At 37.7% G+C, this 25,183-nt stretch overlaps 1 protein-coding gene across 7 annotated transcripts in view; it reads left to right on the top strand.

Annotated features, from left to right (window-relative positions):
- Window positions 1-25,183, top strand: part of UTRN (utrophin) — a 585,431-nt gene that overhangs the window by 404,133 nt on the left and 156,115 nt on the right. For all 7 annotated transcript variants that reach the window (XM_055134486.1, XM_055134485.1, XM_055134487.1 and 4 more), the window contains one exon: window positions 9,140-9,296. In XM_055134486.1, the coding sequence (XP_054990461.1) occupies window positions 9,140-9,296 (157 nt within the window). The remainder of the gene's footprint in view (window positions 1-9,139; window positions 9,297-25,183) is intronic.

A 25,183-nucleotide genomic window follows, 5' to 3' on the forward strand; every position in this document is an offset into this window, starting at 1 on the left:
TGGAGGCACTGGTCAGGTTCTACACACAGCAACAATGGGCCACTGGATAGAAATCTGCCCTTCGCTAGGTAGTTACAGATCAGGGAGATTGATAATGGGAAGTGGACCATCCAGATAGAGTGACAGGTAAACTTTGTCAATAGGCAAGGGGATGAGAGATCAGAAAGATCACAGCAAAGAATTCCAAGAAACCCTGACAACAGGGAGCAGGTGACTTTAAGTAAGCCATAGAAGCTAGGAACTGACTGTCCTTGAAGAGAGGGTTGTCAGGAATCAGGGGAAGAGGAAATTTCTAAATGGGGGCAGAGTTGGTAGTGTTGATCCCTTGAAGAAGAGATCAGGGTTACAGCGTCCGAACCAACGAGATATGCTCGTTAGTGACTTTATTGCTGGGTCCACTTTGGAGTTTTAAGTAAATGTATAATTGAGAGAACTCAAGAATCAGAAAGGGGGCTGGAGCGATAGCACAGCGGGTAGGGCGTTTGCCTTGCACGCAGCTGACCTGGGTTCGATTCCCATATGGTCCCTGAGCACCTCCAGGAGTTATTCCTGAGTGCATGAGTTAGGAGTAACCCTTGTTCATTGCTGGGTGTGACCCAAAAAGCACTGTAGCGCTGTCAGCACTGTCGTCCCATTGCTCGATTTGCTCGAGCGGGCACCAGTAACATCTCCATTGTGACACTTGTTACTGTTTTTGTCATATCGAATACACCACAGGTAGCTTGCCAGGCTCTGCTGTGCGGGCGAGATATGCTCGTTAGTGAGGGACAGAGGAATTGAACTCAGTTTGGCCACATGCAAGGCAAACACCCTACCCTCTGTGCTATCACTCCAGCCCAAAAAGAAAGAAAGAAAAAAGAAAGAGTCAGAAAAGAAAGTGAACTGGAAATAGAACTGAATCTGTAGTCTCATTATCTCAAGTAACTGTTAAGAGGGGCAAGAGGAGAGAGAACACATCACTGTAAATATGCTGCTACACGTAAAAGTATCACTGTTGATAGCAGCTGAAGGGCTAGATCACTATCTATATAGAGCTGTCCACATTTTCATGTGGGTTAGATATGTTTAAAGCAGATAATGAGACAGTCTTCATTTTTATCTTCAACGGGCAAAAGAAACCATGTTAATATTTTCATTACTACTTGGATCTTTATATAAATCAGATGGATTCTTTTTCTCAGTAATGCATAGAAAGCACATATACTACTTCTCAGAGAGAAGTAGTATAGAATGGTGTCTACTAATACTCCTGGAGTTAGACCTCTGTTTCCCACTGGTCTTTGCCACTGTGCCACTGTACCTTTTAATCCTTTCAGTATTTCCACAGTCATAAAAATGGGAATCCCAAGAGTAACTTCTCTACTGGGGGTGTTAGAATATGGAATTAGCCTTTTATAAATTGTCTTTAACAGTTGCAACCGGGTCAGCACTCAGTTATTATTGACTATGCTTCTCATTGATAATTTAATTCTCTTTGGCACTGAATTGTTCAAACGATAAGGAAATTCCTTTGCCTCTCTTTCTTTCTCCTAGTCACTGACATTTAGAATTTTGAGGAAAATCCCTAACAAACGGAACCCTCCCCCCATTTTTTCCTAACTTTTTGGAAGATAAAATCATATGATAAATAATGTTCTGTGAGTTTGAAAAATGCTTCTGTGAGTTCTGTCTTAAATTGTACTTTAATTGTGCTAAAGTTTAATTGTACTAGAGTTTAATTGCCGTGGCAGTCAGTGTTTGATCTAATTTATCATCATTTTTGCAAAATAAAAAGAATGTCAGAGACCATGATAGCAGTTCATATCTATATAGCATTCATGTGCCAGAACTGTACTGAACGCTTTACAGACATTACTTTCCTTGACCTTAGTTTGGTTGTTAAAACTGTAATAATATGTGCTTCAATACTTTGAGCTATTATCTTAATTGTAATTTTGTAGTCTTTTTAGATAACTATGATCAAATGTCTTATATACTGAAATCCAATATGCCAAGGATTATTCTGCAATTTGGAAATTATCCATACGAATGCATCTCATCTAAATCAATAGGAGAGAAGATAGACATTTTTTAAAACTTCAGTCAAAAGACAGACTCTTACAAACTTTGACAATACTTCCTTGGAAAACAGTGAATTGGAATTGCACTAATGAACTCATGATGTGGCTTAAATTTTTATGTTAAATGTATTTAATTATGGATTATGTTAATTAACTACTTAACAGCTTAATGATGTTTAATATAGATCCGTATTAACATATGATTTCAAAGGCCAGTGAAATTTTCAAGTATAATATAATCCGAGTACAAGAAGATTCTATCTTCCCATTTATGAACCTCTTAAAATTTCCAAGTATCCTTTTAAAAGCCCTTAGAGAAGATTAACCTTTAACATCATCATTCTGTCTAATGTTATCACATTTTATAGTACCATTGACACCACTTTTAACCTTAACTTAGTTGATTTTACTAACCATATTGTAAATCTACTAAAATTCCAAATCTAAAAAAATACATATTTCTCTGCTTAAATGTTTCACTACAGATGCCTTCCTTACTGCTTTCCCCCCTTGCTGGAAAATTCATCATTTTCCAACAGAAATTTCTGTGATGCTAGAAATTTTCAAAGTTGACATTGTTTGGCATGCTAGCATCCAGCTGTGTGTAATGTGTTGAATGCCCAAAATGTGACTACTACAGCTGATGAACTGAATTTCAAGTCTAATTTATTTAAATTGATGAAAATTGAAATAGCCATGGTTGCTGGTGGCTTCCATATTGGAATTATATGAAGAAAGCAGGTTTGATGTTTCCTCAGGATCAGCAGACTGAATTTTAAGGACATCGTATTTTTCTGCAAGAAAAGTGGAGTTCTTTTACTAATAGCAGGAATAATCCCCTCTAATGTGCCTCTAATAATTCCCATTATTTTTGCATTAAGGAGGTATTTTCTTCCATTATAACTCAATTTATTATCTGTTAGGTTTTACCATAAACTTCCATTTTACTTGCAGTAAAAATACCAGATCACATATCCAATTCTGTACCGTTGTTACACATGGGATGGCATAATTTCGTCCCTCTTAATTTGGAATATTTTATGTAATTTGTAGACCTACTTCCTAAATACATCTTTTACATTTTCTACAAGCACATCTGGGCAAATTCTTTTTGCCTTCTCCAGTGCTCTCTGCCATTAAAAAAATGTCTACCAAAATTCTTGCACATCAGTTTGGATCCTGAATCCTCACACTGACTTCCTGAGTGAGTTTCTTGTTTCTCCAAGCAATAGTTTCTTCATAATTTTTGAGCCACGAGACTTTTCTATCACAGAGTATATTTGATTACTTGTTTTGCTCCTAACTTAGCCCTAGAAACTTTCTATTTTGGAAACACGAGTGACTTCTGTCTGAGCTCCTAAACCATTGCTAGCTTTTAGCAAATGAAAAATTGCATTTTAGTTTAACAAATGTTCCTCAGGACTCACTTATACTAGCTGTACCCTAGAGGAAAGGCTAAAAGCTCATCCGAAGAAACATTGTTGAGTGGTAGGGGTTTTTGCTCTTTTAACTTAGACTTTTACATTTGATTTCCTCTGTAGGTCTTTTTTATATTATATTTCAATAATGTCACACATTTCTGTGGCTCATTACCTTGTTACAAGTTTTTTTTGGGGAAGGGGGCATATCCAGCAGTATCCAGGAGTTTTTTTGGCTCTCTGTTTAGGAGTGATGCCTGCCCTCCTTTTGGGAATCATGTGTGTTGCCAAGAATTCAAACTAGTCACCAGGATGCTAAGGAAAGTTCCTCAGCCCCTGAATTATGTGTCTTGCTGTGTAATAAGATTTTCCTTCATATTTAAAAAAAATAATGGTCTTTCAAAAATGTTTGCTGTATTAAACTAGTGATTGAATATAAAAGGGAAATATATAAACCCTTCTCTATAGTAATAATCATCCTGTACTTTCAATATATTCTAAGTGTATATTGGGCAGCAGTTGGCAGGTATCCAATTGGAAAAAGGTGAGAGCTAAGATAGTTAAGTTCTACAAAATATGAAGGCACATGGATATGTCTTAGATATAGATTTGAAAATATGATTGATGACTGGTTAAGTTTCTTGGGTGAAAATATAAGCTTTAACACATTTATATTAACATGTAAATTCACAGTACCCAAATAAATACTTAAGGATAAAATAAAAAGATTATGCTTAGTATAAAAGTGAGACAGTATTGCTTACTAAACCCAAATTCAAGGTTTTTGTTTTGCAAGATATTCAATCCACAGCTCAGGAAAATAGGTTGTATCCTGAAAGATGAAAGCAGTAAATTGAAACTATAACCCTGAAGGCAACTACGGAAACATGCATTTATTTGGCCATCTGGTAGTAATCTACTAAATACATAGAAATAATCTGTTGGAAAATAATCAGAACATATTTTCTGAGCAACGTTTCTGTAGATCAAGGTGTGGTATTGTGCATCAAAAACCATAAAGGCTAACCTTTGTCACCATGTGATCTAAACTGAACAAAATTTTTTTTTTAAAAAAAAGAGAAAAGAATAGCAAAGTCAGATTCTTCAAGCAAATGTGCTATAGTTTAGCTTTTCTTTAACTATGGAAGCAGCTGCAGAGAATTATTTTTCTTAATTTTACAAAGATACCTCTGAAAATGTAAAAGTCAGTTCATTTATATATTATAATATTGTATTACAATAATAACAGATTTATATTACAATACTACTATAATACAAATATAATAATATAATAGAAATATTATAATAATATTTCTTTCTACTACTCCCATCTTTATAGATGATTCTTGAGTACCAAATGCCATAAATTTAATGACCACTTCATTATTTTTGTGTAGTCAAAAGTCACATAAAAAAAGACACTTGCATACTTTCAGTATGCAATGTATTTAACTACAAAGGAATGTGACAACAATTTATTTATTGATTAAATTTCTTGACGGTAAAGGACTGAATAACTCTAAGAGGTCAATGTATGTACATTAGTGCTTTGCAGACAGAAACATATAGACATTTCTAAATTAACTGAAAACCTCTGATTTCTAGTTACAATTTTTTACATTGAAAATGCTAAATGATATTTTTAGAGATCAGTAAAGTATACTTACACTAAAATCATAACTGCTGAGAGTTTTAAGTTAACATAATTGAAATTATTTGGTTTTACTCTGACTTGTTGTTAGCAGTAACAACAAGTCTCACAATGGAGATGTTACTGGTGTCTGTTCGAGCAAGTCGTTGAACAATGGGATTACAGTGCTATGGTGCTACTCTTTGACAATAAAACTTTTGCTTATCAGGGATTGTTAATTGCATATTTGCTCTATAATTAATGTCATCACAGAAAAGCTAGCACTCAGGCAGAATTAGGATCTTGTTAAAAGCACAATTTTGTAAAGTGAGGTCACTCACCAACACCTGCAGAATGAAGAGAAAATATATAAATACAATCTGAAATAAATGTAATCATACCATTCTCAGAGAATCATAAAATATGTCAAACTTTCTTTGCAGATTATTTAAATTTTACTCAATAATTGTATTATCATAGCTTTCTTGAATGAAACTGAAATTTTATTTTGAATAGTGTGAAACAATAAGTCTCTCAATGAGTGACGTTACTGGTGCCCACTCGAACAAATCGAAGAGCAACGGGATGACAGTGGCTGCTTTATATTAGATGGGTGACAGTGGAGCTGTTAATAGATTGTGGACTAATTGGCTTTTTGTCTGTGGCTGAATGCCAGTTCATGATATTTAAGAGTGATCCATAATTACGTTTTTTTTTCCTTCTAGTCAAAAATATTGACTGATAGATTGTGTTCCTTGTTTAATGAGAAATTAACTAGATGAACTAGAATCAGAAACCTAAATTCTTTTGAAAACATGAACTTTTCAACTAAGATGCCATTTTTTCATATCTATCCCTGAGCACTACCTATTGTCACCTGGGAATGTTTATTTCAATGATCTGTTGCACAGCTATCACCTTTGAGATGTCAGCTCAGGGAGACTAGCTCTCCGTACAGCTGTCCATCCTTTGGGTGTGCAGGGTGTAGTCCAAGGGGCTGTGCCTAGACGCTTGGCCCACGAGATTCAGCAATGAGGCAGAGCTGTGGAATTGAGAATCCTAATGCCAGTGTCAAAGGGCGAGTTGTGTGAGAGAATATGAAACCTGACCAGCAGAGGATTCTCAACCTAGACTTGCTACAAATGGGTCACCTCTTGCCACATGTGTGCTCAGTGTTTGGAAGCTACGATAGAACTTGGCACATCCCTCGTGTTAATTCGCTTTTGCTTTCTCAAATCCGAAATGGATCCTAGGCAGTGAAGATAATTTCATAATTCCAGATACTCTCCCATATAAGTTCGTGTTCAGTCTACTCCCTGGGGTGTCCGCAAATTGAGGAAGTATTGATTAATTCTTGGACTCTGGAGTGCTTTTGATTGATCCATCTTTTCCAATCCAGACCACCTGGCATGCACTTAAGTAAGGGGCCATTTGCCACCACCTTAGTAAGAGCCCCAAGAAATGTATGCTTTTCACATTTCTCTTCTCAGGAGCCTTTGAGTTATTGTAAACCTAGTTACATGACAGAATGTGCTGCCTAAATGTGGCTTCTTGATTATGAACATTACAACTTAAAAATCAGGTGGTATTTCTCTTAAAGTGAGGAATTATCAAAACAAAGACCTCACCTTACAATGGATAATAAAGTACAAAATCAGTATTCCCCATCCCCATAATTTTCTATTCGATCATTTTTTTCTTCATCATGACCAGTTGTTATTAGACATCAATCAGCCTTAAGTCAAAGAGTGTTCTGTTCAAGCACTGGCTTATTGCTTTATATACATATATGCATACAATATAAATAAATATATATTCATATATACATATATTATATATATATTTATTTACTGGAGTGATAGCACACAGGGTAGGGTGTTTGCCTTGCAGGTGGCCAACCCAGGTTCTGTTCCTCCGTCCCTCTTGGAGAGCCCGGCAAGCTACCAAGAGTACCCTGCCTACACGGCAGAGCCTTGCAAGCTACCCATTGAGTATTCGATATGCCAAAAACAGTAACAAGTCTCACAATGGAGACTTTACTGGTGCCTGCTCGAGCAAATTGATGAACAACGGGACGATAGTGCTACAGTGCTCTATTTACCCCTAGACATCAACCGGCCTTAAGTCAGAGTGTACTGTCCAAGAGCTGGCTTTTTTATTGTTTTTATACATATGAAACTATGTTTACCCCTGGTTCTGTGCTGAGGGATCGCTCCTGGCAGGGCTCAGGATCTCATATTGGATGGAATGCTGGAGATTTAATAAAGGTTGACTACATGCCAGGCAAGCACCCTACCACTGTATTATCAGTCTCTTGCCCGCATGCCTGGCTTTCTTCCCCGGGGCCTCTCGGAGGGGATGGGCTCCAGCTTCCTTCCCCACCCCAAGCAGAGCTCCCAGCGGCCAAAGACCACCGGAACCTAGCTACAGCCATGCTCGAGGCCTCTCTCCACACGATCGGACAGGCCTCACGCATGAAGGTACCGGCAGAGGAACCCAGGTGTGTGTAATCCCATCAATGACCAACATCCAGAGAAACTTAAAAGCAAGTTCCCAGATATCTTGTAACCTACTTCTCCCTCTGGAAGAAACTAGCAAACTTCTGAGAGTTTCCTGCCCACATGGGACAGCCTCACAAGCTTCCCATGGTGTATTTGTATGCTAAATCCAGTAGCAAGCTGGATCTCATTCCCCTGACCCTGTAAAGAGCCTCCAGTGTGACATCTTTGGGAGGGCCGAGTCGAGAGAGACTTCTAAGATCTCAGGGAAAGGACAAATGGAGAGGTTCCTGAGCCTGCTGGAAAATTCGAAGATTAACGGGATTTCGTGATTCATGATTCGTGCCCCGTTTTAGTTTTAGTAACTTATTTACAAGAGAAAAGAAGATATCAATAGTTCATTGTTTTCAAAAAATTAGTTGTTTAGGATAATAAAATAATATGATCTGATATAAATATTCAAGTGGTATAAAAATAAATAAATAAAATTCTGTTTGTGCAGTATATTCAGTGGTAAATGACATCTGGTACGTATTATTCCAGCTTTTGAAGGTGGTGATGGTTGTCTTGGGGAACTCTCCTGGTCACCCTGATCAGTGGATTGATTTCGATGCAAGGGCCTCAGGATGTAGCTCTGTTTGGACCCTGTGCTCTTGGTAATTACCCAGGCCACTCCAATGGTGCGTGGGACCCTCGAGGGTTCCAGCCAGAACTGCTCAGGAGTCTCAGGAGCCCCATCTGATGTGGGACTCCCTGGGCGATACCCAGTGATGCTCAGGGGACCATGTGAGGTGAGGCCAGGGATTGAACTGGGCTGCATGCAAGGCACATACTTAAGCCCTGTACTATCTCTCCAGCGTCTCTTAAACATTTACATGCATTTTTTAATCTTCCTCTCTTTCTATTTCTCTGCATATAGTTGGATGTACATTTGTTTATGTCCAGACTCATTTATGTAACATACAGTCAATGAGAAAAAATAAGTTTTGGGCGCTGGAGCAGTAGTACAGCAGGTAGGACATTTGCCTTGCACACGGCTGACCCGGGTTCAATCCCCAGCTTTCCATATGGTCCCCCAAGCAATGTCAGGAATAATTCCTGAGTGCAGAACCAGGAGTATCCCCTGAGCGTCAACAGGTATGACCCAAAAAAGCCAAAATAAAATTCAGTTTTACATGCATATTTCATATGAGCTACTGGCACTTTTAAATAATTCTATATTGTATTGTGAACATTCTTCTTGAAAGCCTCAATTTATGCTTTGGTGGCTTGGAGGTCAAGGACATTTTTGAAATTTTGTTGAGTATTTAGCAGTAGATCATCTGAACATCTATTTTATTCATATAACTGCATATGATTTAGTTTATTCAAATGATCCCACATGACTGCTATAATTTTCTCATAGGAAATTTTCTTTAACAAAGGGTCAGCCTTTTTCATTAGTGGCTTTTGCAAAATGATTAGGCTAAGGGAAAGAAATTATTTTTAATGGAATTCAAATTTTTAGATTTACTTCATGTTTTCTCTCCACAGGGCCCATTTGGAGGCCAGTGCTGAGAAGTGGAACAGGTTACTGACGTCTTTGGAAGAACTGATCAAATGGCTGAATCTGAAAGATGAAGAGCTGAAAAAACAAATGCCCGTCGGCGGGGATGTTCCAGCCTTACAGCTCCAATACGATCACTGTAAAGTAAGTTGACCGCATTTGGTGGAAGCCTTTTAATACTTATTTTGAATTTCGTGAGATAAATTTAGTAAAGTTCAAGATGATATCAAAATCCAATCAGTTATCACAGGCTATTTTTTTTCTTTCCCTGCTTGCAAATGATCAGTATTTGGTAAATGTAATTCACCAATATCTTTTGTTGTCATTTTATTATTGATTTATCATTAGCTTACAATATTACAGTTTTTCTGGAGGTCAGCTTTAGTCCTCCACATTTGTATCCCCTACTATTACAAAGTCATGTTAGACAACTGAAGATACATATATTGCTTTCATTTGTTTCAAACTACTTATCTCTTTCCATTTCAACTTTTTTCAATCATTATAGGTAATTTATCTATAGTACAACATTGCTTTTTTATATTTTCATGAAATTTATCTAATTTTTCAGTACATTTTAAGTATATGGGAAAAATTCTGAACATAAGTTAAACTTAAATATAAGAATTAGTCATAAGGAACTATAAACAGCATGTTGTACAATAAATTATAGTATATGTTTCACAATAACTTACAATAAATTAAATTTATTATGCAATAAATTTATATAATAATAACTTGCTATAGTAAAAAGGCAAAATAGATTTGTCATAAATTAAAATCAATATATTTAACACCATTTTATGTATTTTACCTTTCTGAACTGGTGTTTACTTTTGAATTACATTATTTGTTTGAATTTTATCTCTATGCAAATTTATATTTTATGCTGATAAATAGATACACTAAAATTTTATCAGCTGACACATTAAATTCTTAGATTGTGTATTATTTAATATTTTTTCTGATTTGTATTAGCTTAATAGACATTTATCATATATTATATTAGCTCATTTAGCTATAAATTTTTATATTTAAAGTGCAATTCAAGGTTTCATTTTAAATTGATGCATTTTAATGTGATGTTACATAAAGTGACATACACTAATGCAAGCATTATCTAAAGAAAGATACCTTCTATATAATAAGTTCCTTCAATTCAGAATGATAAGATCTAAAATTTCCTTTTATTGGCTTTTTGTTTTGTTTTGTTTGGGACTTTCTCTTGATTCCTCATTAGGGATCACTGCTGAAAAGGTTTGGGGGACTGTTTGGGATGCCAAGAATCGAACCTGGGTTGGCCACATACACAACCAAGAGGTCGACCAACTATACTAATAAAATTGATTTCATCTTGAACCTTTCTGACTAGGTGACTTAAATTATCATTTAGCTTTTTTTTTCTATTTAAAAGAAACTGTGCTAGAGAAATGGCTCTAAGAAAAGAAAAAGGAAGACATTTAACATATGATACAGAAAGTAGTAATTATAATAGTATTAGAATTTTAAATTACTGATCTAAGGATATCATATTTTTCTTTTTTGAAACTTGCTTTCTTTTTATTAATTATTCAGATATTAGTGGTGAAATCAGCATAAATATGTCTAATTACCCTGTTGAAATAAAATTTGTTTGTGCTACTAGTTTTGAGTAAAATCCAAATTTGGTGACATGAAAATTTTTTTCTGCTGCTTTAGTGAGTGAAGTGGGTAGAGAGTTTCCAGTCTGTTCTGGATTTGTTCCATCCTCTCCTCCAAACACACTTGCCCTCTTCTATACTATGCTTTGTGCTATCATTGAGCATCACCTGCAGTTGCTCCACTTCAACACTTTAGATCCAGACATTTGAATAAGAAAGATAATACTGCTAATAATGCTGAAAATAATATTACTTTATTCATTCAGCAGGTATGTTTTGAGTGCTTACTATGCATTGGGCCTATCATTGGCAAACTGACAATTTAAAAAAAATCCATGCCCGATTCTGTACAGAGACAGACACTTGAGGAATAAGCAATCAACATAAAATATGTCCTTTAGTAAAAAGAACCATGTGAAAAAGCACGGGCAAGAAGCAAGGAGCTAATGATGGAAATGTATAGAGAGCAGAGATGCCATGTTTGACAAAGGGCAGGAAGCAATCATTACTGGGGTAATGACTTTTTTTTTTCCTTTTTAGTTTTTGGACCACAGCTGTCAATGCTCAGGGGTTACCCCTGGCTCTTTGCTCAAGAATTACTTTTGGCAGTGCCCTGGGGATCATATGGATTGCTGGGAATGAACCTGGGTAGGCAGTGTGCAAGGCATCCCCCCACCCCCCAACATAGTGATTTAAAAAAAAAAAATTGAAGTTAGCAGGACAAAAAACCAGTGCTACTCTCAGGGGAAAGGGGAACAGAAGAACACAGCTTACAGAGGCTACAGTGCTCCAATGTATTTAAGGAAGAGAAGAATGCAAGTCAAATAGTGTTAGCACCTAAGTTTGGTTGGGAGTGTGAAGACGGTGTAGGGGCCATATAGGTCCTTTGAACATTCTTTATAGACTTTCAAGACTTTATCTTTTACTCTGGATGAAATGGGAAACACAGAAATGTTCATTTTAGTGCCCTGCTTTGACTTCCATTGAGTAATTAACTTCTTATATTATGAAGGACAGAAAACAGAGGAGGAGGTCAAAAATGTATTTTAGAAATGCAAGTGGGGAAAGATGGTTGTGTTGGGCAAGGACATTATAGTATAGATAGTTCTGGTTTCTGAATCACGATCAAGATCACGATCACGAAGTCCCTTTGATCGTCGAGTTGCTCAAGCAGTCTCAGTAACCTCTACATTCGTCCTATCCCTGAGATTTTAAAAGCCTCTCTCTTCTCGGCCTTCCCAATGATGCCGCATTGGAGGCTCTTTCAGGGTCAGGGGAATATGATTCAGCTGGTTACTGGCTTTGGCATATAGATACACCATGGGAAACTTGCGAGGCTGTCCCATGTGGGAAGGAAGCTCTCAGTAGCTTGCGAGTTTCTCCCAGAACGAAAAGTAGGTTATAAGATATTGCATGGCTGCTTTGTGGCCGCGCACTTCTGGGAGCTTGCTTTTAAATCTCTGGATGTTGGCCATTGATGGGATTACACACACCTGGGTTCCTCTGCTGGTACCTTCATGCATGAGACTTGTCCAAATGTGTGGAGAGGGGCCTTGAGCATGGCTGTGGCTAGTTCTGATGATCTTCAGCCACCGGGAGCTCTGCTCGGGGTGGGAAGGGAAGCTGGAGCCCATTCCCTCCGAGGTGCCCCGGGGAAGACAGCCAGGCGTGCGGGCAAGAGACTCTCTGGTTTCTGAATATTTAGGAAAAAAGCCCTCAATATGTGGAAAATGAGAAAGACAAAAGAATTGGTTTCAAAGATCAAAGGTTTGAGAGCAAAGATGTAACAATAGCTTACAGTATGGGGAAGACTGCTGGGTAAGTCATCAAGAGAAGAAATAATTTTAGTTTGCTTTTTGACGTTTTGAATATAAATGTAAGGTAGTTTTAGGAAACGTGCTCTACATGTTTGATGTTGGGGGTTAAAACAGAACCAGATCAAATTATCTGCAAAAACATTAGCCATGAGATTAGATTATATCACCTAAAGAAGACAAGAATTCTAAGTAATGAGGTCTGAGACAACTTAGCTTTCTAGAGGTAAGAAATACAAGGAGATAAAGAAGGCAAAGCCAAAGAATATAACTAAGAGAGAACAAGTCATACTGGAGGAAGCAAGGAGCAGATATTGTTAAAAGATTAAAGAAGAAATTCAGAAATTGACCACCCTCAGTTTTCTGATTTGTCCTGGCAAATTTGTCTGGTGAAAATGGAAGCTGATTCAAGAACATGAACAGAAGGATGGAGAACTCTTCCAGTGATTTTTTTTTAAATGTACTAAGGTAAACAGAAATGAGACAGTAGCTGGGAGAGAGACTGGAATCAAGTAATAGTTTTATAAAGTGGAGACTAATTTCTCTACTGATAGGAATGATCCTGTAAAGTGAGAAAAGTCAACCATGCAGAAAAGATGGGGCCGACCATCGTCATGATGGTGACTCCAGTGAACCAGTGAAGCTGCTGATCTATAGTAAGAGGACAAAGCATTCATCCATTTTAATAGGAAGGATAGAATAATCTGGGCACAGAGTAATGGAGGTTGTTAGAGGTGGATGTGAAACATAGACAATCTTTTTTTTAATTGCCTCTGTTTTCTCAATGAAGTAAGACACGAAATCATCAACTGAAAATAACAAGAGGGAAAATGTGGAAGTAGACATTAGGTAGAAAATGTAGTCTGTAAGTGGGTATTAGTAAACTAGGGATGTATGACAAGACCACTAGTAGACATATTTGAGGTTCGTATTTAATGAACTTACCAGTGAGAACAGCTCAGGTCATTGATTTGGTTCATCTATGTTTAGTTGCTTTAGCGACAATGAGGAATTAATGGAAGAACTGAATTTAGCCAAGCAAATGTGACAGAGGAAGAGAGAGATAAGAAAGCTACAGAAATACAGGAAATTTGAGCAACAATTGATTGCAGATGAATTTGAAGCTAGGTTGGAAAGATGTGAGAATAGGAGAGAGATGATGCAAAGAAAATGTGTACAAAGCCAATGCTTTAGTAACTTCATTGACTGAGGACTAAGAATTTCTCCAAGTTAAGAGACTTTAAGAGACCATGATCTGTAAAGAAGGAAGGTGATAATCAGAGAATGGATACTAGAAATTGAGCATATGGTGGGAACTTTTATTCTAAATGACAATTCTTGGTGTCTGTGGAAGGGATTTGCACAAAGAGTGTTAAGTCCTTAGAAGAGAGCTGTCCAAAGAATGGAAATGTTGCGATAGTATTTCCCTTATAGAAAGAATCATCTTCATGTTAGAAGACTACCATTATCAAAAGGAAGAACCTGATGTCCAAGTGATGGTTATGAGACAGAAGGGTAGCAAAGTCATAATTTGGGATTCTAAAATAAACACGTTGTTGTTTTCATTCCTTTTATCCTTTGAGTCTTCAAACTACTCAAGATACCCATGGTTGGAAATGATGGGATGGGGGAAAATTTGTGTTAAATTGGATGTGGATTATTTCATGATAGACAGCTGTTGAAGTTGTGAATCAGGAGTTTCTATTTAATGTCAATTGATACTTAAAGTTTCTAGTTTGTTAGTATTTGTCAAAAGTGCTGATTTAATTTCTGAATCTAATGACAAGACAAGTAGTTTCTCTATCATGGTTATATCCTCAGTGAAATAATCCGTTTGTAGAGGTTTATGTTGGTTCTAGATTATAGAATGTGGCATGCTATTGTGTTCTTTCATTTTCTGCCTTTCTATGTATCAGTGATCCAGAATTACAATTACCATGTTTACCAATGGGTTTTATTTATTCCTGATAATTAAGTAGTCTAACATACAAGATATGGGAATCAGTTTCAAAGTATGTATCCGAAAAGTTTTAGCTTGTCAGGCCACCATAACAGAGCACATAAATTGGGGACATTAAGCAACAGAAACTAATTTTCTCCCATTTTCTAAGGCCTGGGCATCAGATGAAAGTGTTGGCAGGGTTGGTTTTTCTGTAATTTCCTTCCTCATCTAGGTTATCTTCTTTCTGTATCTCCATGTGGTCTTCATATGAAATGCTTAGGTTTTAGAACTGCTCAAAGTCCTCTAAATATCTTTTCTTTCTTTTTTTCTTTTTGGGTCATACCCAGCCATGCATGGTGTTACTCTTGGCTCTGCACTCAGGAATTACTCCTGGCAGTGCTCAGGGGACCATATGGGATGCTGGGTATCGAACCCCGGTCGGCCGCATGCAAGGCAAACACCCTACCCGCTGTGCTATTGCTCCAGCCCCTAAGTAGCTTTTCTTTTAAAGACAATTGTTTTATTTGATTGGAACATCCTCATTTAACTTAATTATTTCTTTGCAAGCCCTTCTCTCCAAATACAGTAAAATTCTAATCATTGTACATCATCACAATTAGAACACGTTTTTATGTACAGGAAAATTTATAGATGGGATACTTCTAGTTGTTTTCCTTTCTTACTGGGTTTCTCCAGGCATTAATCATAGAATGGTCTAATGATCTCATAGTCTATTGAGTTGAGTTTGGACTATTCCAATGTTCTGAACTAGCATCTTTCTCTCATCTTTGATTTCTTAAAAATCAAAATCCTTTTGTGTGCACACAGCGTTGTTCTGCTTCAGGAAAGCTTTTCCTTCCCTGCTTCCTTGAAGGGCCACATTTCTCCCTGCCTCCCAGTTCTTTTCTTTGGGCAGGTCTTCAGTATGGCCTGTACATACAAGTCATCAGTTATTAGAAGGACACAGAAGAAACCTAAGAATTAACTTAGTCCAATAAATACCCCTATTTATTTTATGGAAGGAAATGAGAGGAACACAGTATGGTTTAATGAAATGTGAATTTTCATTTCTTTTTTCATTTTTAGGGGGTGGCGAATCCACACCATGAAGTTCTTAAGGGCTGCCTTTGACTCTGTGCTCAGGGGTCGCTTTTAGCAGTTCTGGGGATTGAACTGGGCTTGGCCACTTATAAGGCAATCCCTGACTTTCAAATCTGAATTTTCATCCCTCCCTGGTCTCTCACTTTGGACAAATACAGTTAATCTTCTCTGTGTTATCTAAGGCACCCTGTCCAAGAAATGGACAGGGTGCCGGTGTGTTTCTGGCATGGTTTAGCTTGCTTTCTAAAATTTAATTTTTGTTTCTTCTCTGTACTAGATGAAATCACTTTCCATTAAGGTCAGTGGCTGAGTTGTGAGCTGTTTAATGCTATTCCCAAATTTTCCTAATCTCCCCTAATTATAATTCAGACATGAACTTCCTGTTCATGTCCTCATTTTCTTTCAGTATCTTTTATTCAACAAGTTATATAACCCTTTTCTATTAAAATGTAGAATATAGCTTGTATCTTATTTATTTATTTTTGTTTGTTGAGCCAAATGCCGCAGTCCTTGGGGGCTTACTTCTGGCTCAACACTCTGATCACTACTGGCAGTGGTCAGGGAACTGTATGGGGTGTCTGGGATCAAATCCAGGTCAGCCACTTGTAAGATAATTAAATTGCCCTATCTGTTGTACCATTTCTCTAGTCCCAGAATGTAGCTTTAAATAAAATAAAATAATCTTTAAATGTTCTTTCACACTTAGGATTAGCACTAAATTTAGCCTTTTCTTTTAGAGTTGTCTATTACAAACCAGTTCTGTGTTATTGCTATTTTAAGTCTTTAAATGTGATAATAAAGTTTAAAAATATTTGCAACTTCAAGAATCTTTTCAACTTAAAAATATAGTTAGAATCAATCAAAGTTATCTTTTAATAGCTGAACTGAGTCTTAGGCAAGTTTTAAAAAATTTTATTTCCTAAAATTTCTGTGTAGAAAGAGAATGCTTGCATGTGATTTCTAGCTTAATCTTTCATTTTATAGGTAACTATATTAGTTACTTTATTTTGGACCATATAGTACAACTTAGGGGAATTAAATTAATTTCTCCAGGTTTTTTCATCACAAAATTGAAATATCTAGAGCTTACCAAATGAAGTTGTGTCTCTTATGGGAGACAAAAAATTATGTTGATTTATATTATTCCAGAGGATACAATTTCATAAATATTCATCTTACATATCATTAAATACAAGCTTTTTAAAGATCAATTTAGAAAGAGATATTGTATGTCCTCTGTGAGCACATAATGAAAGTCTATAGTAAGCACTCAAATTTTACATTAGAATTTCCAGGAACATCATTATATATGAATTAAACAGAAAAAGCTATGTACTTCAGATAGATACAGGTTTACTGCAATGTGAAAACTGTTACATGACTGGGAAGTTGCTTCCAGCGATATAAGAATCTAATGTTTAATAAAATTATATAAGATAGCTGAATATTTAATATATGTATGTACATCTTGCATATTAGCATGTAAAATACATACATTAACAATTTACATGTGAGAATTGATTGAAACCTTTTAATTGAACCTTACCATGCAGAGTTATTAACCCCCTCTTTTAGACTTAGCTTGGCATAATTGAAATATCTATTAGTGATATTAAGTTTTAGGGCATATTATCTCATTTCTCCCATCCAAGTACTAACTAGTCTCAACCCTACTTAGCTTCCAAGATCAAACAAGATCAGGGGCATTCAGCGTGTTATGGCCGTAGACATATTATCTGATTTCTTTAACCTTTTTTTCTCTCCATCAATCTTCAGAAACCATTTAGCACAGAACAAAAGATAAGTGTGGAATAGCCAATAGTTGTTGAATCTATATTTTAAATAAGAACTCATTCTAGTGTCTTTTTAATTTTATTTGTTCCATATACATTTTAAAATGTTTCCTTCATTCATCATATTTGGACATTATATGTTTTGATAGCTGTAATTTAATATTTTAACCTATTGATGACTTAAAAAGACAACTGAGGCTACTAAGAAAATGATAGAAAATGATATGAAATCATTAAAATAATGTATTTGAGAATTTCTGTAAGCTCAAATAGGAGTCTACCTTATATAAGATTATGTGTTTCTCATTCTTGATAAAGAAATAAGAAAGACAGGCCCATAAGACCTTCATGGGTATCCTTTAGTAGAGGTTAATAGATCAAAGGTTACTAGGCAAATTATAAATGTTTAACCATGAGTCGAGGTGCCTTCGAAGGCGGTACTTGGGGGCTCACAGCAGTGGGTACCCTGAGTGGTGCTAGGATAGAACTTGTGGCCTCACACCTACGATAGAGCTGCATCCCGGGCCCTGGGACAGTTTGATTTTTGTTTTGTTTTTTTGGGGCCACTGCTGGCTCTGCACTCAGGAATCTCTCCTAGAGGTGCTCAGGGGACACAGGTCGGCCGCATGCAAGGCAAGTGCCCTCCCCACGTTGCTAAGAGACAAAAAACTCTTTTCCCCAAAGGCAGCATTTGAATGAGACCATATTAATGAAAAAAGGAGAAAGGCTGGAATCATTTTGTTACATTACAAAAAATGACCTGCATTAGACACGTTGGGTCCAAACTGCTTTCATGGTTACAGACAGCTACATTAAGAGATGTTATGTAGTTTGGTATCTCAGTTTATGCATGCATACACCATATATCCTTAAAGATTGAGTTCTGGAAACTAATATATCCTCAAAGTTATTTGAGTCCCACCAATATTATAGCATCCTAGTCCTTTATTAGATGTCGACAATTCAATGACACTTTTTCATAATTAATATTTGGAGTTTTTTTTGGCTAGCACCCAGTTGTGCTCACTGCTTAACCTGGCTCTGCACCCAGAGATCACTCCTGGCATGCTTGGGGGGCCATCTGGGGTGCCTGGGATCAAATCCAGGTTGGCTGCGTGCAAGGCAAGAGCCCTACCTACTATATTATTTCTCTACTCCTCATAATAATTTTTTACAATGGTAATGTCTGTCACTTTATCATCACATACAATCATATATCCATCCACCCACCCAACATTTCAGCCATCCATTTACTGACACTCTTTACTGAATTTGTTGTGAGTTGAAATTTGTACTGAATAGCAGTATCATAAGACATATCCTGTGCACTTTTGTGACATATTTGTACAATTTCTGTACCTAACTGTCCTGTGCCTATAGCTGTATGCTGAAGGACTATTATTTATTTCCATATTTCAGTGATGTTTCTTAAACTTCCAGTTAGACTAATATACTGTAAGGTCATGCTTCAGAGTACTTCAGCTGTGGAACACTTAGCTATTACAGATAAAAAAAAAAAAAACAGAAGAATACGATATGTGGCCAAGTTAGGTTCCAAAACACAACACTCAACAGACCAGAAACAAAGCAGAACAGCGCGGTAATTAATAGGGCTGATGTGACTGGAAAGAGATAGCAGTTCTGGATGTTGAGCAAGCAAAAAGTCCTGTAGCAAAATTTCTGCTCAAAATATTGCTTTACATATCAAAATGAGTGACTCATGGATTGACTTCATTTCCTATGCAATGTAAATGTCTGGGGAATGAATGCTATTAAATATTAATACATTTGGGCCATTAATTAAATGCCTATACTTTCTTGGAGGTTTTAACCAGTGACTCAGAACATTGTCAGTTTTCTATGGCAATGGTAGTAGATACTCTGCTCAACACTGTAACAGCCTATATATGTAGGCAGGGTCATTAAATCAGCTGGGACCATATGCCCCTCTTTGGGCCCCCAGGGCATTCAAAGGGAGCCACAGGGGAAAATTATGCAAGTGGGGTCCACAGTTTAAGATGAGAGGGACAGTTGGTCCTCAAAAATGGGGCCAGACTACAATACCCAAAAGGAGAGAGAGCAAAGGGGAATGCCCTGCCACAGAGGCAGGTGGGGTGGGGACGGTGAGAGGGATACTGGGATCATTGGTGGAGGTGAATGGGCACTGGTGGAGGGATGGGTAAACGGTCACTGTATGAGTAAAATGCAAACACAAAAGTTCATAAGTTTGTAACTGTACATCACAGTGATTCTCTAATAAAAATTTTTTTTAAAAGGGGGGGCAAGATTGGGGAAGAGATTTAGAAACATTACATTAAACAGTTGCCTGCTTGAGCAAATCGATGAGCAATGGGATGGTAGTGCTACATTAAATAGTAATGATAATAAAATGTTTTAAATGATGATGCTGGAGATGGTGATGATGGAGGAGAATCAGAGAGAGGAGGTTAGGGAAGAACAGCTGGAGAGGAAAGACAAGAGGAACATCACAAGCCTCTGACAGTTAAATGTTTGTCCAGGGACTGGTGACTTTCATCTCATAATTGCTAAGAATCTATTTTGGTCATTTGGACGTTTAAAAGAGTCTGAGTCATAGAAGTTGTTTTAATGAGATAAAACTGTATTAAAACTTGGGGCCAAAGCAATAGTGCAGCGAGTAGGGGGGATGTCTAGCCCATGGCTGAGCTGGATTTGTTCTCCGGCACCCCAGGTGTCCACCGAGTTAGCAGGAGTGATCCCTGAGTGCAGAGCCAGACATCAGCTCTAAGCATGCCCAGTATGACCCTCAAACCTGAAACAAAGCAATATGAAAACCTGATGTTTGTTATCTAGTACACTCCAGCAGAGCTAAGCCCCTTTTCTATCTCAGATTAACCTTTTAATTAAAAGAGTTAACTGTCAGCTCTGGCTGGAGCGATAGCACAGCGGTTGGGTGTTCACCTTTCACGCAGCCGACCCGAGTTCGATTCCTCCGCCCCTCTCGGAGAGCCCAGGAAGCTACCTAGAGTATCGAACCCGCACGGCAGAGCCTGGCAAACTACCCATGCGTATTGGATATGCAAAAAACACTAACAATAAGTCTCTCAACGAGAGACGTTACTGGTGCCCGCTCAAACAACTGTCAGCTCACTGTCACATACAAATCTCTGTATCAGTTTGTAAGCACCCGGTCATAGTTTTCCATGTACATATTACTTTGTTTCATCCCACTAGTGGTTTCTTTGCTTTTATTTGTTTTCAGGTTGCTGGGTGTTTTTTTTTTTTTCTTTGTGTTTTATAGGGGCTACTGCAGACAGAGCTCAGGAACACAGATTCAGAGCCACAGCTGGTGGTACTCAAGACACTATATGGATCTAGGGATTAAACTCAGGGCTTTGTATATGCAAACTATCTTCTCTACCATTAAAGCCACACCCACAGTCCCTTCCTATGAATTCTAAGTTTCTGCTTTTATTTCTGTGTTGTTTGGACTGGAGCAATAGCACAACAGGTGGGGCATTTGCCTTGAATGCGGCCGACTGGGGTTTGATTCCTCTGTCCCTCTCGGAGAGCCTGACAAGCTACCAGGAGTATCCCACCACCACGGATGGCAGAGTCTGGCAAGCTCCCCATGGCATATTTGATATGCCAAAAACAGTAACAACAAGTCTCACAATGGAGATGTTACTGGTGCTCACTCAAGCTAATTGATGAACAATTGATGAACATACAAATCTCTGTATCAGTTTGTAAGCACCCGGTCATAGTTTTCCATGTACATATTGCTTTGTTTCATCCCACTAGTGGTTTCTTTGCTTTTATTTGTTTTCAGGTTGCTGGGTGTTTTTTTTTTCTTTGTGTTTTATAGGGGCTACTGCAGAGCCAAAAACAGTAACAACAAGTCTCACAATGGAGATGTTACTGGTGCGCACTCAAGCTAATTGAGTGACAGTGCTACTACGGTGCTATATTTAATTATATCAGATGCCTTTAAATAGTATTTCAGTGACTTTTAGAGAAATGGATGAAACTAATTTTTCCATCTAATAACAAATTTTCTTATCATTTTAAAAGTTATATAGGAAATGAATTATTTTAACTGCAGTTTCACGTTCAAGAGTGTAAAAAACTAAGGCTCACTGAGGGGCGCGAGCACTCTCGGGCTCTCCAGGTGGCTCTGTTTCACCACCTGCATTCAGTGCCCCAGAGCCGCTGTGTGTGCCGTCGTCGGTCAAGGGCAGGCGACGGAAGGAAGAAGGCCAAACTGGTTGCTCGATCAGTTTATTTCATTCTCTCTCCCTGTTTCTCTCCCGGCTCTCGGTCTCTCTCAGGATCTGTGGATCTGGCCCATGGATCTGGCCCCCCAACTCACTCTTACCGCCTAGTTAAATCTCCACAGCATGAGGGGGTTGGGGCGTACACATAGGTGTGGTCACCATCAATAGGGTAAGGTTCCTTTCCCTTAGGGGATGCTTCTCCTAGGACTTAATTCTCTTTCAGCAGAAGGACCCACCCAAGGGCGGAGTCCCATGAATGTGTTTCTCTTCTCCTCAGACAGCAAACATATAAGAATTCATAATATTAATCATTTTGTATGGACACAATAAGAGATGCATTAAAGCTTATAGAATTGCTCTCCTGGGGCCATCTCAATCTCAGACTACAGTGCTCAGGCCAGATCAGTCTTTCCTAGCCCTGGCAGGGTCCCAGTCTCATAATTACTATTGGATCATGACAGTATTTGTCTACGGTCAAGCTCTTAACTTATAGTTAAGAATTAGGCACTTTGGCCAGGCCCATCTCGATGCCAGGGTAGCACATAACTCATCGCTTGCCCTGGATCCTTCCCGTCCCTCGTCGGGACCCTGCTTTTGGGGTGCTAGGAACTGAGGGCAACTGAGGCTTAAGTGGAGAAAGCAGATGCCCGGGAGGGAATAATATTCGAGGCCAATTAATTCCCAAGTTATAAAAACATAATATTGTCTTCTTGTGTCTATACAAAACAGACATAGCTTTAAAGTAAATTATTCAAAAGACACAAGAAGAGGAGAAAGGCAATATTAACTTATATAATATAGATTCAGTATCCTAGGAAGTTCTGACCTTACAAATTAGCAGAGTCAGATTAAGGGAAAGCCACGGACTAACTCTTTTGGGGAAGAGAGCATCGAGAAGTGATTATAGCCAAACAAAGGGATGGGAGAGATTCCGGAACACCTTGATGGGTGTTACTGGGGTAAGCCTAAACTTGGGGAAAACCGGGACAAGCTACTTGTGGCAAGCAGGGAGAGGACAAAGTAATGTCATCCTACACAAGAGTACAAGATTATTAGTCAGTCAGTTTCTTAGAAAATACCTACAACATAGGTGACATTCACATTTGATGTTATTATTTTCTTCAAATACTTTAAAATTGGATGCAGTTGCAAATGCAAGTTTAATTCTACAATTTTGACATCATTTTCATAAATACAAATATTAAGTTATGTGAGAGAAGTTATCAGAGCTGTGAGACCCTTTTTCGATAGGGTGTGTATTTGAATTTTAGGAAAGAAAATCACCAAGAATGATGAGAAGTCTTTTTTTTTTCTTTTTGGGTCACACCCGGCAATGCACAGGGGTTACTCCTGGCTCATGCACTCAGGAATTACTCCTGGTGGTGCTTGGCGGACCATATGGGATGCTGGGAATAGAATCTGGGTTGGCCTTGTGCAAGGCAAATGTCCTACAAACTGTGCTGTCACTCCAGCTCCTGATGGGAAATTTTTAATCAGTTATAATTTCTTACAGTATTTTCTGTGTTCTCATGGCCACCTCGGTTTAACACCATTTAATCCCTGTGCTCATACCTTATGACATGAGTTAGGAAATTTAGGTCTTAAGCTAGATTGTCAAGAGTCATTAGCAAACTTTCTAAAAACTAAATTCAATCATTCATACTAATGATTCTCAAATAACAAAACATACCATTAAATTAGTATTTCTGCATGTAGGTGTGGTTCTTTTCTTCCCTTACTTAATCTGGAAGTGGTGTAGAAATTTTTCTGCCAAACTGTAATTTCAAGGTCATGCAGTATTATTACGTGTTAGTACTTAAGGTGGAAAATTGATTTACTAGATTAAATTGCTAAAATAGATTAAAATTTAATGTTCAAGTAGTCCTCCTACCTTTGCCATCTATATTGACTTCTTGTCAAATGCACAGTCCTTTGAGCTGAGTTATATGCAGGAGTAGAGCCATGATTCTCTAAGAAAACCCATTTATATCTGCATCACTTTGTTTAGTTGTCTGCAGTTAAACCCATCTGATGGGTATCATTGGAACCTCCCCCTAAATGGCTACAGAAGACCCCAGTTTAAAGGAAGTTAACTAACAGTTATCACTCTAACAGTTATCACTCTAGCAGTGAAATTTCAAGTGAATACCAAAAGCAGACAAGAAATAAAGGTCTGTGAAAACACATGATACTGAGTACCTTTTTATGCTAGGCTTATTATTAGCCCATTTCTAATGAGCTACCTCTGGACATCAGTGTCCCAAAGACAGTTTAATATATCTAATGTCACTGTGCTATTGCAGTGACATTCAGGAAGCGTCGATGTTACTCCTAACATTTGCTCCAGTCTTTGCTGAGGTGTGGGACATGCATCAATTCAAAGTCTGTTGATGCTGTCACAGGTTCTTCTATCTAGATACAGAGATTTGTTTTCAAAAACAAGGAACTAGAGTGAGAGCAGAAATACTAAAGTGAGTGCGAACACGCAGCCAGAGAGGCAAAGGTGAATGATGATTGCGAAGAGTAGGAAAAGCCTCAGAGACTAAGTATTCTTTGAGCTAGAATGAGACCTTGGAGTAAGAATTAAGAATTTTATAACACTTAAATGTTGTAAAAACTCCTAGAGGGCAGTTTCTCCAAATTAGCCATGGCAAAATTTGGCATGTACAATATAGTCAGAGGTATTAATTATGTAGATAAGGATGAAAGAGAAAGAAATGACAATTTAGCATTTAATACAATGCCTGTTAATAGCAGATATGGAACAGAGCTGAATGAGGGAGTGCATTTATATATGAGTATATAATTTTAAAAGTGGAGGAGTATTGGGCTAGAGCAATAGCACAGTGGGTAGGGCGTTTGCCTTGCACAAAGCCAACTCGGGTTTGATTCCCAGCATCCCATATGGCCCCCTGAGCACCACCAGGAGTGATTCCTGAGTGCAGAGCCAGGAGTAACCCCTGAGCATCGCTGGGTGTGACCCAAAAAAGCAAAACAACAACAACAACAAAAAAACAAAAAGTGGAGGAGTATTGTTCTAGAACTGTGAGAAACTAGTTTTGTTTTTAGCATCCATACTACATATTCTTATTTAGGCATCATTTTTCTAATCAATGGATAAAACAAAAAATAAATTTGTAAATTAAATGTTCATTTAGGAACATTAATATGAAAACTCTTATGCATTGTGAGATTATTTTATGCTATCCATATATAAAACAAGTAAAGTAAGCCTGTTTTGTGTGTGTGTGTGTGTAGCTTTATTACTGCTATCAAATTTAATGACTCCTCTGCCCTTTTTTGCTGTCTTACTGTAATGATTTCAGATCCATATATACTGATTTTTCTTTGAAAACAAAAAAGCAAATTGCAGTTTTGCAGATTTTTGTATTCACATCATTTCTTCCTTGCTAGTTTTATTCAAAAAGAGTTAAGTGCTTATTTGAAACCACACGTTACAGAAGCTTGTGGTACCGTTTGTTTGT

Source organism: Sorex araneus, chromosome 4 (genome assembly GCF_027595985.1).
Source record: "Sorex araneus isolate mSorAra2 chromosome 4, mSorAra2.pri, whole genome shotgun sequence".
NCBI lineage: Eukaryota > Metazoa > Chordata > Mammalia > Eulipotyphla > Soricidae > Sorex > Sorex araneus.